Source organism: Pholcus phalangioides, unplaced genomic scaffold (assembly GCF_987345545.1).
Source record: "Pholcus phalangioides strain wild (caught in Gottingen) unplaced genomic scaffold, Ppha-v1.0 ptg000004l_1, whole genome shotgun sequence".
In the NCBI taxonomy this organism is placed as follows: Eukaryota; Metazoa; Arthropoda; class Arachnida; order Araneae; family Pholcidae; genus Pholcus; species Pholcus phalangioides.
The window spans coordinates 51,704,860-51,722,559 of record NW_028301597.1 but is presented as its reverse complement, the minus strand read 5'-3'; the positions used below and the strand labels follow the sequence as shown (position 1 = coordinate 51,722,559).

General features: G+C 35.3%; 1 protein-coding gene across 1 annotated transcript in view; it reads left to right on the top strand.

Annotated features, from left to right (window-relative positions):
- Sin1 (SAPK-interacting protein 1) overlaps positions 1 to 16,173 on the top strand; it is an 85,392-nt gene extending 69,219 nt beyond the window's left edge. The window contains exons 3-10 of the mRNA XM_089231730.1: positions 623 to 771; positions 3,222 to 3,391; positions 5,159 to 5,323; positions 5,474 to 5,583; positions 9,997 to 10,098; positions 13,354 to 13,482; positions 15,348 to 15,485; positions 15,714 to 16,173. Coding sequence (XP_089087856.1) covers positions 623 to 771; positions 3,222 to 3,391; positions 5,159 to 5,323; positions 5,474 to 5,583; positions 9,997 to 10,098; positions 13,354 to 13,482; positions 15,348 to 15,485; positions 15,714 to 15,934 — 1,184 coding nt within the window. The 3' untranslated portion in view covers positions 15,935 to 16,173. The remainder of the gene's footprint in view (positions 1 to 622; positions 772 to 3,221; positions 3,392 to 5,158; positions 5,324 to 5,473; positions 5,584 to 9,996; positions 10,099 to 13,353; positions 13,483 to 15,347; positions 15,486 to 15,713) is intronic.
- Positions 16,174 to 17,700: the final 1,527 nt, after the last annotated feature.

The following is a 17,700-nucleotide window of genomic DNA, read 5'->3' as shown; positions in this document are numbered from 1 at the left end:
TATGCAGAAATGCTGAAGAATATTTATTCAAAAAAATATTGATACAATTAAATAAATTACCGAAAAAATTAATAAAAAGTTCGAACTGGAAAAGAATTTTGAATTGATGAAAGAACTAATTCCGAACCCAATTAAAATTTGGGCCTAATGAAAATTTGTCTGAGAACCAATGAAAATTTGGAATTCGTTAATCGAAAATAACAAAAAAATAATTGACAGAGTTAATTGCAGCACTCATGAAAATTCAGGAGAAGTGAAAGAAATATTTCTAAAATTGATTAAAATTCAGAGTAAATGAAAGAGATAATCACAGAATGGAGGAAAATTCTGAATAAATGGAAGAAAAAATTCCAGAATACATGGATGAAAATTCAGAATTTATGAAAGAAATTATCATTACCGTAAGTGTGGGTCCCTTCAAAACGCGGGGCCGATGCGACCGCACCTGTCGCACACACCTAAGGACGGCTCTGCCTTGGTTTTGTGCCAAAACAAGAATTTTTTGTTTATAAAATAGGCTCATCCCCTGCCGTTTTCCATTTCAAATCTCATAAAAATCTTTCAAAGTATTTTAAATTTCTACATTTTGCCAAGTGATTTTTCTTTATTATTATTCTTTCAGAATCCAACGTCAAAGAGCTTTTCCCAAAGAAAGACCTCAAAAAGGAAAAACTGGAGGGCCCTAGAAAATCGGCCTTATCCGAAGCTTTGGAAATTCATCCTTCTGTGCCGAGTAACCCCTTCAGCGAATACTCGAGATTCGACGGAAAAGTATGTTCAGCTTCTCAGCGTCACGTTCGAGTCATTTGTCTCTGTTATAATCACCGTATGATTTACCATTTTACCATACAACGTATGTATGCGATGGTCGATTTGCGAAACGGTCGGTCACTTCGTTTACTCTCCGGGTTTTTTGGATTAATTCCGGAGCATTTTATTTCTTTATTTATAAACTCACACAACAGGCATATGCCCAATCACAGTGGAGTGAAGAACAGTACTAGAAGCTATATAGTACTACTTAGGGCTTTTCCTGCCAGACTTCGGACACTGGCTGAATGTTTACAGTGAAACCTCGTTAAAAACGATAAATCTTTCCAATACGATATTGGTTACAATGATTAATCGTTCTTCAGCGATACTCGATATAACGATAAATCTTTTCAGTAAATCCTATTTTGAATTTGCTTATAGTCTATGATAATGTCCTCTCGAAACAATTATATTCTTTACTAGTATAATAAATCCCACCGTAACGATATTTTTAAGGAATTTTGAAGTGATAACAACGACGTTTGGGTTTTTTTGTTTTGTTTTTTTGCCCTATCACGATATTTTACTATACTTATCCTAAAATCACCTTCGATATATTTTTAAGCCCCGCGATAGTTCCCCCGAGAGCATCTAGTGTCATCGTGAATGTTGCACCACTTTAGAGACGCCCGAAAGTGTTGATGAAGTTGCCGTTGTTATTGTTTTCTGTTTAAAACATAAAGATGCGAGGAAAACCTTTACGGGGCGAAGCATGTGGTGAATTTTATTGATAAAAAATAATTTTTTTTTTTTTTTGTGCAGTGATAACATGCTCTTCGGTTTTATTTCTGAAAGTCGCTCCGCAGACAACAGGCAGACCTTCAACATTATACTTACATAACATGAAAATTCAGGCATTCGTCATTTTCACTTCAAAATATGGAAGGTAAATGGCAGTACCATCAAGAACACGAAACAAGCGCAACTCTAACAACCTAAACTTGTTAGGGTCTCACCCCCATATGTTCCTTTATTAAACCAAACGCGCCCCACGTTAGTATTCCTGAGGAACGTATAGGGGACGCTCTGGACAGCGAAAGAAAAAAATAATTTACACGAGGACAATATTGACAGCACGGGTCCTCAAAATTAGAAAATTTGTAAATTTCTCATATTTTATATATTTCCCATGTTCCTGCCTGCACCGATTGGTTAAAAATTTCGCAAGGGAAAGTGTACGAGTCGCGTGCACGGTTAAGTAGTTCGACGAACCAATTTCATGGCGCTTCACAATATGCGCCTGCTGATTTCTTTGGGGTTTTGCTTCGTGGTCACTTGCCCAGAATTATGAACCGACATACCACACTTAGAAAAATTTATTTCGAATCCAAAAATATACGAGCAAACTACATGTGCGAATGATGATGTTTGTACCATGATGTTTAGAATTCGACTCACTGTTGTCATCTTATTTGTGAGAATAATTGATAAAAAGGAAAAAAAACAAATATAAACGATCCCCCCATCGTCCAGTAGTAGTGGTTTTATTTCTGGGGTTACTGATAAAGCTAGTTGAGAAGAAATGCCAACAACCACATAAATTTGGTTGTGTATGATGATGATGATGATGTGTATCACTCTCGATATAACAATGATCCTTCTACCGCAGTGTTTTTCCTTGTTCAGCAGAATATCGTTATAGCGGGATTTCACTGCAGACCGTTTTATAATAAATTCAAATTGGTGGGCCACTTTGAAGAAAGATAATTCAGCAGTATGGCGAGGGAGGATCATAATCGTTGACCGAAAAACAATAGGTGATAGCTCACGAGTGGACATTTTTTCTCTTCACTGGTGGGTTAAAACCCTACTAGTTAACGTGTTAAAAAACATGTTTCACTGATATGGAAATTTATTTATCAAATAAAATTTATTCATTTTCACACATACGGAAAGATTTAAATTTATGAAAAAACCAAGGCACTACCCCTGGGCCCCGAGCCGAATAGGGGGGGCCCACGAAAGTTTACATTTGTTTAGCCTCATGATAAACCTTTCAAGGGAGGTCCCCCCCCCCAAGGAAAAGTCGGCCCCGAAAAGGCACACTACGGCCCTGGAAAAACGTATTTACTATCCAGAGTCTAATGATGTCTGTACAGATAATTGAAAATTTACATGATAATTAAGGAATAAAAAATGACACCTGAATGGAAACATTAGAAAAAAGACAAACATACAACATAAACAAGACAAAATTATTGTCAAATAAAAAACGTAATGATAAAAATAAAGGAAAAACATACACATGCAACAGAAATTAGGCGAAATTCTTAATGTATAACGAGAAATGTAAAATAAACAAAATATTGAATATATATTGCATATTATTTGTACTCAAATTTCTGTATAATTATTAGCGCTTTCATTGCTGTTTTTCATTTGATTTTTTATGTCTTTGTTATATACAGATCACGAGGGTCGCTCAAACAAAAAAGATCATGATCTATTTGACTATGTTGCCACCGGGTGAGCGAGAATATCCGATGGCGGTTGTGAGCCTTGCCAATGCCAAAGTTCAAGATCTGATCGGCTTGATCTGTTGGCACTACACCAATGAAAAAAGAGAGCCACAGTTGAAGTAAGCATTTGAAAACATTTCTTAGTATTATTTTCACATTTGAATTTGTATCAGCAGTGATCAAAGTCGCCTGAGGCCGGTCGTCCACTAGAAGCTACCAGAAGCGGAAACAAGTCGCGTGTATGCTTAAAGGCGCGTATACACTAGCGTGCCGATCTTGCAACGCACGACCCCCTGCAGCGGTTTTAATCCGCTCGTGGGTACACAAACTTCCTTTGTGTTCCTTTCTTTCGTTTGTGTTCGTTGAAAAAACCGATTCCAGGTGGGTCCAGTGAAAACAATCAAGAAGCGTTCACAACACCGCACAAATTACTGAACAACCAATTGCGAATTCTTTCATTGCATGATCCGCGCGCTAATGTATACGTGCCTTAAGACCGGTATAGTAGTTTTGTGCATACACGCGACTTGTTTTCGCTTCTGGTAGCTTCCAGTAAAGGATCAGCCTGAAGGTTAACTCTTATGTAGCTCTTCATGCAGCTTTGGCAGCAACTAATAACCAAGTGATACAAGCCTCGGCAACTTATGACTCTCGGGTCACCCATTTCATAATTTCAAGTGACCCACTTGAGTTCCGAAAATCAAGTATAATTATATTCAGGTATATACTAAGAAACGTCATAACACACATTTTGGTTGATTTTGACCCGCAGCCAAAAAAGGTTGCCAATCCCTGTAAGAGAGCAATAATATAAGAAGATAGTTTGTGGAAGAGTAGACTGGGCCGTCTTTACGCGTGAGAGGAGCACCACCAGTACCCGATTTTGACTGGAAGAGGTCCTCGGCAAAGCAGGAGTCAGCATAGGCTTGCCACCATCTCTATAATCACCTATAGAAATATATTAGATTTGAGCCCCCCCCCCCTCCAATAAATCTGAACCCTCCCAATATTTCCAATAACTTTACGCCTGTGGGAATCAGAGGCTCCCGTGTACACTTACTTTCGAAAAGCATAGCACTGCATTTTCCTGCGAATTTCTATACCTTGAGACAAATGTCTGTATGCAAATTTCTTTCACCAATGACGAAATCTGAAGGAATGGAAGGAGTTGTTTGTCTCCCCCCCCCCCCCCCGTTTTCGTTCAAAAAAATCACTTTTTTTTTTTCTATTCATTTATCCACATACGCAGAACTGGTTCTGGAAGTGTAAGCGAATGATATAATTTGCAATATAATTTGGTGATGAAAAATCGCCCTTTCCCTTCAATTGATGGCCTAAAAAATTGCTCCGCCCCCCCCCCCTCCCAGTTGACACCCTAAAATGTCTGCCCCTTTCAGTTGGTGACTTCTGCAGCCGCGTAGTTCGCAGGATTCAAGATTCGGCCTTGCACATATAGCTAATATAAAAAATTTTTGAAAATTAATTTTTACAAATTAATGTTTAAAATTATCATTTGTATTTTAACCTTTCGGAGAAAAAAGTAGAGAGAGGGAGCGATGTGTGAGACGCAGCGGGATATAATCCGCATTAACAAATTTTGATATTTTTTTTAACGTGGAAGCCGTCAATACGCTGGAAAAAAATACGGTACTTTCAATCTCATTATCACAGATCCCCCCGTACACTTGAGCCCCTTGGGCAGTAGATGGATCCATGCGTTTAAACGGTTCGAAAATATTTGACGTTTCCTTCATGTTCCCTTTTTTTTTTAACATTCTTAAATGTTTTTTCCTCATCTCTTTTCGAATTTTTCTGAATAAGAATTTTATTAATGCAAATGAGGAATATTAAAAGAAAACTTTTCTTTCTTTTTATTTCCGTTTTAGACCAGACGTATCCCATTATTGCTTGAGGATCGCAGAGGAAACTGGCGAAGTCGATGAAGACTTCCCGAGCTTAGATCCAAAAGAACTTGTGGCGAAATTTGGATTCCCAGTCTTGGCTCTTGTTGAAAAAGATCCGCCCTTAGTGCTTCCATCATCAATAACAATGTAAGCTACTCATTCTAGAATTTTAAATATCGCTTTGATTATTTAGATACTTCTGCTGAATGAGATTATAATTATTTCCAGCATTATTTATTTTATGTAACGAATGTTTATTGTGTTTTATTTCATTGTTGTTGTTTTTTTTTTTGAAAGGCGTATTGAAGATGAATTCACAAAACTGGAGTTGCCAAATCTGAATGTCACCCTCAAAGAAGTTGTCAATCAGATACGCAAGCGCAGAAAGTGGTTGAAAAGAACAACAAGTAAAGTATCTAATATATAGTGTCCACTCTTATCATTTTCCAATGGCTATTTCCTAAACCGTTGGTGTTAAGACAAGACAACTTTCAGTTAGAAAAAATGTTTCAAATGATGTCGCCCATCATCTTAGATGCCATTCAAATGAAGAAAAAAAATATTAATAAAATACAAAATTTAAATTTTTATATGATTCCCGATTCTTATCTAAAAAATATTCTTCGTGCTTCAACATGGGGAATAAAAAGTTTTTTTAATTTAATGACCATCAATGACCGAGTTAAGAACCCTTGAATTTCATGCTTTTTTTCATACCATTTTAGCCAAGTTTAACGGCTGTACAAATATTGATATCTCTTCTCTAATGAGTCGATAGTTTTTTTAGATTTCATTCAATGACAATTATATTGGGAGCTGTTAGAGCACATGAAACAATCTTTGAACTCGTACTAATTTGCTTAGAAGATATGTATGTACAAGATGCCCATTCTTATTGTTGTCCAGTAGCCAATTTCTAAACCATTTGTTTCAAAGATAACTTTCGATTGCATAAGAAAGATACTTTCAATTCAAAATGATTATTTTCAGTTATTTTAATATAGAAAAATATTTCAAATGTTGTCTCTCATCATGTTAAAAGTCTTATTGAAATGCCTTTTTAAAATTCATTATTGAAAAATTAAAAAGATGAAATTTTTTTATACTCAGTTCTTGGGTCCTATAATAAGTAATATTTAGGGAAAAAACATTTTCATTGTTTTGCATGTGAAGTGAAAAAAGAATCCTATTACTCTCTGAAATTGAGAGAGTTCTAATTCAAGTTGAAGCATTATTTTTGCTGAGAAATGGAAGAAATATACAAAATTATTTTGACTAACTTTATTTATTCATTGCTGAAAGCCAATTGCAAATACACATACAACGCCACAACAGGCAAATTGCCCAACAAGGTGACTGAGAAAAAGATGCCCATAAAAATATGGATGGCATATTTTTCCAAAATATAGCAACCCAATTAAAAATTCAATTAACAAAAATTGTAAACAATATATGCACATGATAAAATATTATACAATGCCCATAAAGAATACTTATGGTTGTCTTATTCTAAGTATGAATAGCTTCTCGATTTACCCCAACATGTTTATCCTATTTCTTTTTAAACGTGTCAATTGTGTTAAAATTTACTACCTCCGGGGGTAAGCTATTCCATTTATTAACAACCCTATTAGAGAAAAATTCCCTGCGACACCATAGCCTTGCATTGTCTCTCACCAATCGATACTGGTGTCCCCTTGTAAAAGCAGTCGATTGGCGGTGTACTAAAAGTTCATGGTCCATCCCATCCATCCCTTTGAAAATTTTGAACACTTCGATCATATCTCCTCGACACCTGCGTTCATCCAATGTAAACATATTCAAAAAATGAAGTCTCTCTTCATAACTCAAGCCCCATGTGCCAATAAGGACACGCGTAGCTCTTCTCTGCACCCCTTCAACCAAGTCTATGTCCCGTCTGTAGGTATGATCTCCAAAACCTTACAGCATACTCCAGTCCAGGACGAACTAAGCCTCGAAAAAGCAGAAGAATGACTTTAGGAGAACGCGAAGAGACCTTTTGAAAATGAGACCAAGCATTCTATTTGCTTTTTTGACCACCGCTGAACAATGTTCAGAAAACCTACGCTGCTCGTCAATGAGAATTCCCAAATCGGTGACCCTAGTTGCACCCGGGATAGTGACACCGTTCAACTCGTAAGAGAACCGTGGGTTGTTCGAACCAAAATGAGCGACCATGCACTTATCAACGCTAAACGTCATGCTCCATCCATTTGCCCATGCTGCAATCCTTTTAAGTTGGTCTAGAGCAGCTCCCTATCATTTTGATTCCCGATTACCCCCATTAGCTTCACATCATCTGCGAATTCGCTAGTAATCCCATCGATACCCTGATCGAGTTTATCGATAAAAAGTGAAAAAAGTATGGAGCCAAGGACACTTCCTTAAGGAATCCACTTATGACGTCTGTCCAAGCAGAGAATTCCCCGTTCACCATAACTCGTTGCAACCTATCTCTTAACCACGATTCTATCCATTACAGTATTACAGAGCAAAATACGAAAAAGGTAAATATATTTAATTTGTTTATTAGATGATTTTTTTTATGTACAGACCTTTAAGCTTGGCCAAAATGACGCTTCACTAAATGTGATAAAATGCCAAAAAATGCATGAAATTCAATTCTTCATAACTCGGTCAGTGTTGGTCATAGTATTAAAATTCTTTTTTCATTTCACAAATTGTAGCATGAAGAATATTTTTCTAAATATAACCGATAGGACAGAGACCATATAAAAATTTAAATTTTGTAACTTTTATATTAATAATTTTTTTCATTTGAACGGTATAAGATGGTGAGTGACATCATTTGAAACATCTTTTTTTCTAGTTGAAATTTGTTGCGAAAAGCAACGCTTCAGTAAACAGCCATTGGAAAACTATAAGAGTGGATACCCCATATATCTTCCTCTTCTTGAATGATGTATTATTTTATTGAGAAATTCTTTTTCTCATATAGTTGAAATACTTTTGCATTATCAGAAAAATCACTTACCATTTGATTGTACTTATAACCTTCAATTCTTAGAATTTTAATAACCTTTAGCTATCCACAAAAAATTTAGCAGAAAACCTTAAAAAATAATAAACAATATATAATTGGTTACTCTTTTCGCTGAATGTTACATGTTTGTATCAGTTGATTTAGGCAATATGCATGCTTTATGCACACTATCAAGTGTGCTCAAAGCATTTCATAACACTGACCTGAGATATTGTTTTTTATTGGTGACATAAAGTATCAATGTGTATTGTTAGGACTGTCTTAAGAGCATCATAGGCCCTACATGGCTAGAAATCCATACTTATTGATTCAAATATTTATTTTCAAAAACTTCAACCACATCTCATTTCATGAGGTTCTACCAGCACTTGAGGCATCCAGATGACCATGTGCTAGAACGCCCCTGAGTGAAACCTACATCTGGAAAAAATCAAAATAATTTTCTCATGCTAGCATACGTGTGGTCAGTGACCAAAGACATTATACAAAGAATTTATGAGTTAATTATATTATTTTTATGTAAAATTATTTAAATTAAGCAAGCAAATTTCTCTGCGCAATGCTTTATAGCCATATCTCTCACATCTTTTTTTTTTTGTTCTAATGCTGTCCTCCCAGAAAACTGATTTGTTGATTTAAAATCATCAATACAGTATTTGCGTTAATGATACTTTTTTTTTAAAATAGTTTCAGTAAAATTTTATTAGGCGCAATCCCTCAAATTGTTATTCAAAAGCAAAAGGAATAACTAATGCATAATATTTTGTGGTAATTATGTGCAAGTTGAAGTAAATGAATGTGGTAATATATAAAGCCAGAGAGAGCAGTGTGCAAACTCGTGGCAGATACGATCTAAGAAAAGTGTGCATAAAAAAGTATTAGTCTGTAGCTCTATATATTACGATAAGTACACTGGTTTGCAACCCTGCAGCAGTAGGCATTTTGTTGATCTGGCTACAGACTAGAAAGGTGTGCAACTCTAATATAAAGTTATATTGTAGAAATCAAATCTAAAAATTCTTAAAATGAAGAATCTACTCTTTCATGTTTGAAAATTCTGTCATATTTGTTTGAATTTGCTTCCACTCAACAGTTTTTGTATTGTGTTACCATCCGTATGAGTATCGATTTAAAACTAGTTAGATACAGTGCTGTCTTAACGCATGGGCCTACCCAAGCACGGCCTGGAGCTCTGAGAGAAAAGGGGCCTCACAAAAATGAGATCCGGTTGAAATTTTCTATAATTTACCAGGTAGGGCCTCAGAAAACCACCTGGCCCAGGGGCCCATGATGCTCTTAAGATGGCCCTGGTTAGATATCTATGTCTCATTGGGGTGAGAAAAATGAAAATATGAGTAAATTTTTGCTTTATAATCACAGTCAAGTCTCAGTGTAATGAAGTCGTTTTCTTTCGTAAAAATATTGGTTGTATGGAAAACTTGTTATAGAAAAATAATTTCCACTGTAGAGTAAATTAAGAAAAATGTGCTGTGGTGAAAATTTTGTTACGTCAAAAAATTCATTTTATAGAAGTTTCCCTATATAGAGACTCTTCTTCACTTATAATTTCACCCCTCCCTTCATTGTACTTGCATTTAAAACTTTATTTTGCATTGGTTAAAATTTATTCTTATTTTTCACAGTGTGATAATGATTACAAGTGTGAATTTTGTATTTCGTCTTCTTATTGAGCACCTTATATAATGATGTGCACAGGAGTGACATATACTTTATACTATATGACCTATATTAAATTTTCGATACTTAATAAAAAAGATTATTGCTCTCTTACTAGATTTCCATGTGGAGAAGCTAAATGATGCGGGTATACCACTTTCTCTGGACTCAAAGATATCAGAAATAGGATGTGCAGATTTCCGTTTAGTTATAGAAGATAGTAAGTGTGTATTTTCATGTTAGACCAATGAATACCTGCAGCTTTTTTGTCAAAAGTAAAAATTTAAATGACACAATATACAAAGAACAAGTTTATTTCATTTTGAAATGTCATCATGTATGCATGCCTGCCTAACAGTATGGTTAATCAAGCCTTGCAGAAAGCAGGGGATCAATTATGTAAGAACTCTGGGTGTTGTGGTTGGTTGGTGCACCCACTATACTTTATGGCACAAGTGAGCACCTACAGTGTTTGGTAGCATAGGGCCAAGCACCCTTTGAATCAGTTCAGAAATCAAAGTTTCCTATATGAAGCTTGAACCAAGCACCCACAAGCCAAAAAAAAAGTTCCAATGTCCTCCATCAACAAGCTTTGCTGTCACCATTATTACTGATTAAGCTTCTGGAAGATACTGATATCACATACTGTATCAGTAAACATACATATCTTGTAATGCCAAATGAGGGACTAAGACAGACATTTTTATGAAGAATTTTTCCATCATCATTTCTCATGCTTGGTTCTTTCAAGAGAGAGAGAGAGAGAGATAGGACGTTCTTATATATACTGACCTGCATCAAGTAGCCACAAGTTATAATGCATTTCATTTTAGCACCTTCTTTGTTAAGGCTATGTAGGATTTGCACAGTCAATAGCCATGCCCTATCCTGCAAATCTTCAAGATTTTACATAGAATGGCTATAGTCAGTGATAATTTGTTCATTTTTCACTTGATATGATGCTGTCAATTTTAACTGGAGCCATGGGTTCCCCACTCCTTCTTGCTGCGAGATCGAAATCCATAGAGCTAGACATCAATAAGGAATGTTTGTAATCACTGCCAGTGAATTTTCATTCAGTGTTACCTTTTGTTCTCAGAAAACACTCTGAATAATGACCCAGATACTCAGATTTTCATTAAACTGTTTATGAGATTATAATTCACACACACCCATCCTTCGTATATGACCTTTCAAGACCATATCTGTTTTCTTTACCTGAAACAGCTTTAACATGTATAAGTGCTTACAAATTTATTAAATCCATAGTACTGCCATTGAAAAAAATCTGAAATATCTAAATGCTTATATTTATAGTAGAATCTTGATAATCAGGTGGATGAGACTGGGGTTGCCTGGGATTATTGAAAAACTCAAATTATCCGAAAACAATAAAAAAATGCTTTAAGTTGTGGTTCTGCTTAAAAAAAAAAAGACAAGCAAAATCAGTACTAGCACACTTACTGTATTTTTATTCTTGAATAAGACATATATGTGATGTGTTTCAGAAAAAAAAATCGAAGAATGTGAAAAAGGTGTGAAGATGAGAGAGTGATTGAGAAGGGTTAAGGGATGGGATTGAGCATGAATGAGCCTGAGACGATAACTTTCAACTGCATTTCCAATGATTTTACATAAGCAATTAGAGGACACTGTCGTTATCAACCATTAGGAAGAAAATGGTCAAACTTGCTCTTTCTCAGGAACCCCCCCCCCCCCCCACGAAGCTTGAAATGGTCTATGTTCATTTGAGTGAGTCTAATATTTTATTATACCAGTTAAAAATCCATTATAGGATTGGGGCTCTGCCTAGTCCCTTTAAATCTGATAATTACTATACAATAGGTACATACATACTAGGTAGAAGGAAATTAGAAAATGTTCAGTACCTGGGATTATCATCAGGAAACTGAAACTTTCGGGGCTTGGATTTTTGAGACTCTACTGTACTTTAATTATGGGTAGGTCAAACAAAAGATGAAATCAAACCATTCCCTCGGATGAAGAATAGGCCTTTCTCTCACGGTGGGAATCAAAGGGTAATTGGCCTTTTGATAAAGTGAGAAATTAGCATCAAGTATCTATATAAAGAAGAATCATGAACCAGAGGAAATACATATTGCATGTGCTGCTATCTGTTGATTTCAAAATTTAAAGGGAATATTGTTTTGGGATGATTAAATGTATAAGTGTCTGTGGTATTCGATTCAAATGGAACCTTCATTCATTTCTGTCAGGAAGTTGAAAACTACACTAAATTTATTTTCAATGGGCATATATGCCCACACCAAAAAAAATTGATGAACCTCTGCTTCATCACTTTGAAGCAGTAATTCTTAATCATTTCACTTTCCTGTTAATGTTAATTCCCGAGTTCACCCCCTTACTACATATTTATATTAATGTTCTCATGCCCCCTTCAAATATTCAGTAAGTATATCATCAAATATTTTTCAGTTTCAACTCTTAATATTGCTTTTTCACACCCCCAGGAATGTGTGAACCAAGAACCACGCAACTTTAGCAGAATAGATCTTAGTTTATGATGTTGGAAAGCTTGACTACCATCACCAAATTTTTCAGCATAAGCCAGACTACTTTGACTCTCCCATTGCACTCTCAATATAGTTATTGTTTGTTTGACGAGTTGTGTCTGGGACACTTGAAAACAAAATATTTTGTTGCATTGTAATTACGGAGCCGCAGCACATAGTGACCCAAAAGAAACATTCTGTTCTCATAAAATTTTATTTATTTGGCCCCTCATCTCAGTATAGAAATATGTAAATGATTTCTTTAGTAATGCAGCTACATACATACAAGTGCTGTGAAGTTTATAAGTATTTCTTATAATCAAATTTTCTAGAATTTGTGTGAAAATACTATTTCTATTATTTCACATTATCTTCTTAAACATTCCTTCAAACAACTTTTAATTAATGAATATGTGTTGAAGGTGTTGAATTCTCAATTTAATATATTTTTATATCTAAGTTGTGTGTTATGTTTTCAAACACTGCCATCTTTCTTGCAAATTCAAATTTGGAAGTTTCATGGCTTTCACGATTGACAGGAAACACTAAAGCAAATGCATTTAAGACTCGAAAAATGAGCCTATGCAGAATGTGATTGTTCATCACTTTCAACATTCACTGACTGTATTGTAAAGAAATACTCAGGTGTGCAAAAATAACAGACACAGCAAAGTGGTTCAGTCAATAAATCTTGTGACTGACACTTTCGTTTCTTCTGGAATGGTGGTTGCTTCATGTTGGAGATAGTGTTAAAATACATACCATGAGTTTGAAAATAGTTTTTTATGGATTTCCTTGTCATTGTATGCATATGCACAAAAGAGGTTGCATTAAAATACTGGGTGAAGTTAACAGGAATTTTAAAAATTTCTGCAAAGTCATGTACATCACATTCAAGAGATCATAAATCCTTTCATGTTTGATTCGTCTTTTTTTGTCAGGCACAAAAAGAGAGGCTATAGACGATGAGTGGAACCAACAGCAGATGGCTCTCATTGAAGCCCCTTGGTACAAATCATACAATGTTTTACTTACTCAAAAGATGGGAAGAAACTCAGATGTGCAGCTTGGTGAGCATTAAAGATATATTTAAAATAGAAATTTACTGACTAAGGGCAGTGTTTCTCAATCTTTTGAACTCCACGGCACCCCTGGGAATAACAATTAAAACTTGGGGCACCCTCCCTTGAATACAGAATATAGTTTATTGCAATAAAAATCACAGAGTAAAAATACATCAATAATTTTTTTGATTAATCATTAATGTGAAACGTTTGATTGATGCTTAGAGCACACATACTTGATATCAGGCCTTACAGTTGGCAACGAAACACGTAAATTGTCCTCTAGGTTTTGCGGTCTATTTCTTGCTTTGTATTTTATCTCCATAGCAGAAAAGGCTTGCTCGCATAGATATGATGTTGAAAAGGGCAAAGGTGCATTAATTGTTTTCTTCATTACATTAGGATACTTCTCTCTCAATCCAAACCAAAAATCAGCCACCTACGCCGCACTCTTGGTGAACTTACCTTTGAGTGTAGAATCAGCGCAAAGATCAATAAATTCTTCTCATTCACAAACAGTGAAATATATTTCCTCTACACTGCCTGCGAAATCAAATGGTGAGTTAGTCAAAATTCCCAGTGGAAAGAGATGGAAAGTATATATCTATTTCATCATTTGATATGAGGTCTTTCTGCTTATCGAAAGATGATGTCACTCTCCACTATTACTACGAAGGTTTCGACTGCTGGCTGATTCGAAGATAAGTCCAAGAAAGAAAATTCAACTGTCCTTGTAGGGAATCAAACCCACGTCCTCTCACTTGCCAGGTGAATGCACTAGACTATTACTAAACCACACGCGCAACTTGTCCACATTCCTCTGCGGAAGTTCTAACGAATGGGTACATGTTGGAATGTGCGTGTCTGTATTGTGAACCTAACGTAAACTTTGTTTCTGTATAATGCTTGTTATGTGTAGAGTGCTGGCATCAATTTTTATAATTATGAATGAAGTGTAATAATTGAAGATTTTACCGTTGTAAGACTCATGCAACCAACCAACCAATGAGTAACTAAATTAATTAGTTTATAATGAATTAGTTCTAATAATCCGTAGACTGATGATTATTCCCAACCCTGTGCATCATATTTTGATTTTATTTTGTAACTAATTTTGAAAATTTTATGTTCTGGAAGTCTATAGAGTGCCCTCAAAATGCTCTCTCTGAACAGTATGAATTGCAAATGGAATGAAATTATTCAATAAATTGCAAATGGAATGAAATTATTCAATAAATTGCAAATGGAATGAAATTATTCAATAAATTGCAAATGGAATGAAATTATTCAATAAATTGCAAATGGAATGAAATTATTCAATAAATTGGATAAATACGTAACAAAAGTAAAATAAATAAATAAGAGATATATGTACATAGTTGCCCCAATCGTATTTCTAATAATTGATATGATATTCACTTGCAAGAGACAAATATTGTGCCGGGGGGGGGGGTGTTTAAGAGCACCTTGAACGCCTACCTAGCTGAAAGCACGTCTATAGATTCACATAAATACTCTAGGAAGAAAAATCATATTACCAAATTTCATTATCGCAAGGCCTGTTAATTCTTATGGTGCTGGGCCAAAGTTTTGTCGGTGCTTGAGCATTCGCGTTCCCGATGCCACTGGCCATCAGCCTCAACTCGTTCTAGAGCAAAAAGCATGTGGTGGATGAGCGTTCTATTTTTCATTGCGTATTTCAAAAATGTTTAATTCCAATATTCATTTGCATTTCTGTATTCTAGTTGAACCATTTCCAACATGTATATTTTTTATACAATTGTACGATGTATCATTTTGATACGATTTGCCACTGTACATGTTACGTATGGGCTTACACATCTGTTTATTTTATTTTTTTTTGTATTCAGGAATATCAGACGAGAAAGTAGAAATAAGTCCTCTACCTCCAAAAGGGACAGCAGCGAAGATTCTTGGCCGTCAGCAAAAGCCTTCTACCCATCTCATGAGCGATGTTGCTTGCTGTGAAATTGTGTCCAAAAAATACAGTATGAATTCCTTTTCTATAAAAATTTATCAATTACATTATTGCTCTAGTGGAGATCTTTTCACAAAAATTTTATTAATTAGTTAGAATTCTATTAGTTTGATTAGGAAAAGAAGTTTGTTTTTCAAGTGTATGTTCTTCCCATGAAAAAAAAAAAATTTTTTTCATTTACTAGAAGTTATAAATTCAGCCATTTAATCTATAGTCTGTCATTGTTTATTCTTCGTAGGTCCTGGGAGGACAGTATTTAAGATTGTTTACAAAATTGGCCAGGAGTTCAAGAACTTGGTATTTGAAGCAGACAACCAGACCGCTCAAGAAATAGTCAAGAAGGTGCAAATAATCTTGGACATGAAACTAAATACTGCTCGCAAAGAATATCAAGTCTACAGAGAGAAAAAATTAGAGAAGAAAAAGCAACAAAAAACGCACTCGCTGCCATTCCCTTGACTCTTGTTGTTGTTATTGTTGTTGTACGTGATTATTTCTGGTGATGTCAAAATGAACTACAGCGTGTCTTCAAAAGCTGTGTCTAGTTCCGCGATGCACATTGTTGATCATCCCCGGTTCCCCCAGCCACATCAAATGTGATTATTTCTTGAACGAAATTTGTGATATGTGTATAAATTTTTCATCCGAAAGTTGTGATCAAATATCGTTTAACAAATATTAAACACGTTCTTGAAAAATGTGCTTTCAAAAAGTTTTTGAACTTTTTTATTTATTTAAATATTATTAATTATTAAGTGATATATTGTTGATTGAATAATTTCTATATTGAAGTTAATTTTATCAGACTTTTAGATGTTCAATTGCTTGTTTTCAAAACTTGATTTCTTGCTACGATATTTACAAAAAAAATCTTATCTAAGAAATTTTTATCTTAAAAAGTATCAATTGCATTGGATCAAATATATAGTTTCATGAAGAGTGTTCGAAAGAAAAAAATGCTAGCGAAGTTAATCAGCACCACTTAATGCTTATCAATCGGCTATATCAATCGGGTGGCTACGACCTGTGGCACTCGTGCCGTGATATTGGGAGGGGAGTGTCGTGCTTTTGAGTAACAAAATCCTTCTCCATTCTTTACTTGAATAAATATTTTTTTTGAGAATCTCTTCTTGAATGGAGAAATCTCATTGTGAGGTTTGTGTACTGTGTGAGTCGAGATTTTTTTCTTTCGTCCTTTATACTGCTTGTTTTTTTCCCCAATATTAAAAATATAGTATAAGTTTACTGCTCAGCTCTCTTTATTTAATTAGGAATATTGGAATGCATAGTACCTAAGAGTAATATTTATGAGGAGTATGAGCAACCACCGGTGTTATCCTTAGTTTAATTCTTGAAAAAAGAGAAAGGAAAAAAAGGTATTTTCAAGAATTTTGTTGATGTTATAGTGAAACTTTCAACTCGCTGTGAACCAGGGATGCTCAATCTTTTGGAATGTGTTGGCCACTTGAGTGATTTGGAAGCCTGTCGCAATCAAATAAAATGTTACTTTGAATGGGGTTTTTTTTAATGTATTTTTTATAAAGCACTAGCTGATACCCGGCGACGTTGCCCGCCCCGTAAAAAATGCATATATGTATAGCTTATTAATTATTTCTTAATCAAAAAAAATTCTGCATTAAGTAAGAAAAAATTACTTTCATTTTTAAATATTTTAATTAAAAACTTCAGACAATTGGTTGAGGATACACAATACTTTTGTTTGTCCATCTGGTGTGTAGATGTACAAACTTTTAGGATTACCGACACGCGAACAGGCGACGAAAAGCTGTCCGTGTGAAAAACAGGGCTCAAGTAGGTTGATACCTGCCCCTGCTAACGACTGATCTTGCGCTCTGTTGATTGTCATGGCAAAAGCTAAACGAATCGGGAACTGTAATCGCTTGAAAGGGAATGGCATTTCTTCAGTGATAATTGGGATACGTGGAATGAAGACTTCTTTTTCTTTGTCACATCCAGTTAGAATCGTTGCTTCAATGATGTAATTGTGCAATTTCTTCACGCAGAGTCAGGTGCCATCACAGAGTCTCGGGGTCTCCAAATTTCTTAAAAGCATTATAGGTGCTCCGACTTTGAGGGTCAAGTTGTGTGGTGGCACACCCGGAATATCCAAAGAGCGGAATATCCACAGATACAGCACCGTCTGCGCTGTGTCTGTGACAGTGTCAACCGATTTGTAAGATGTGGAGTCTCCCGGAATAATTTTT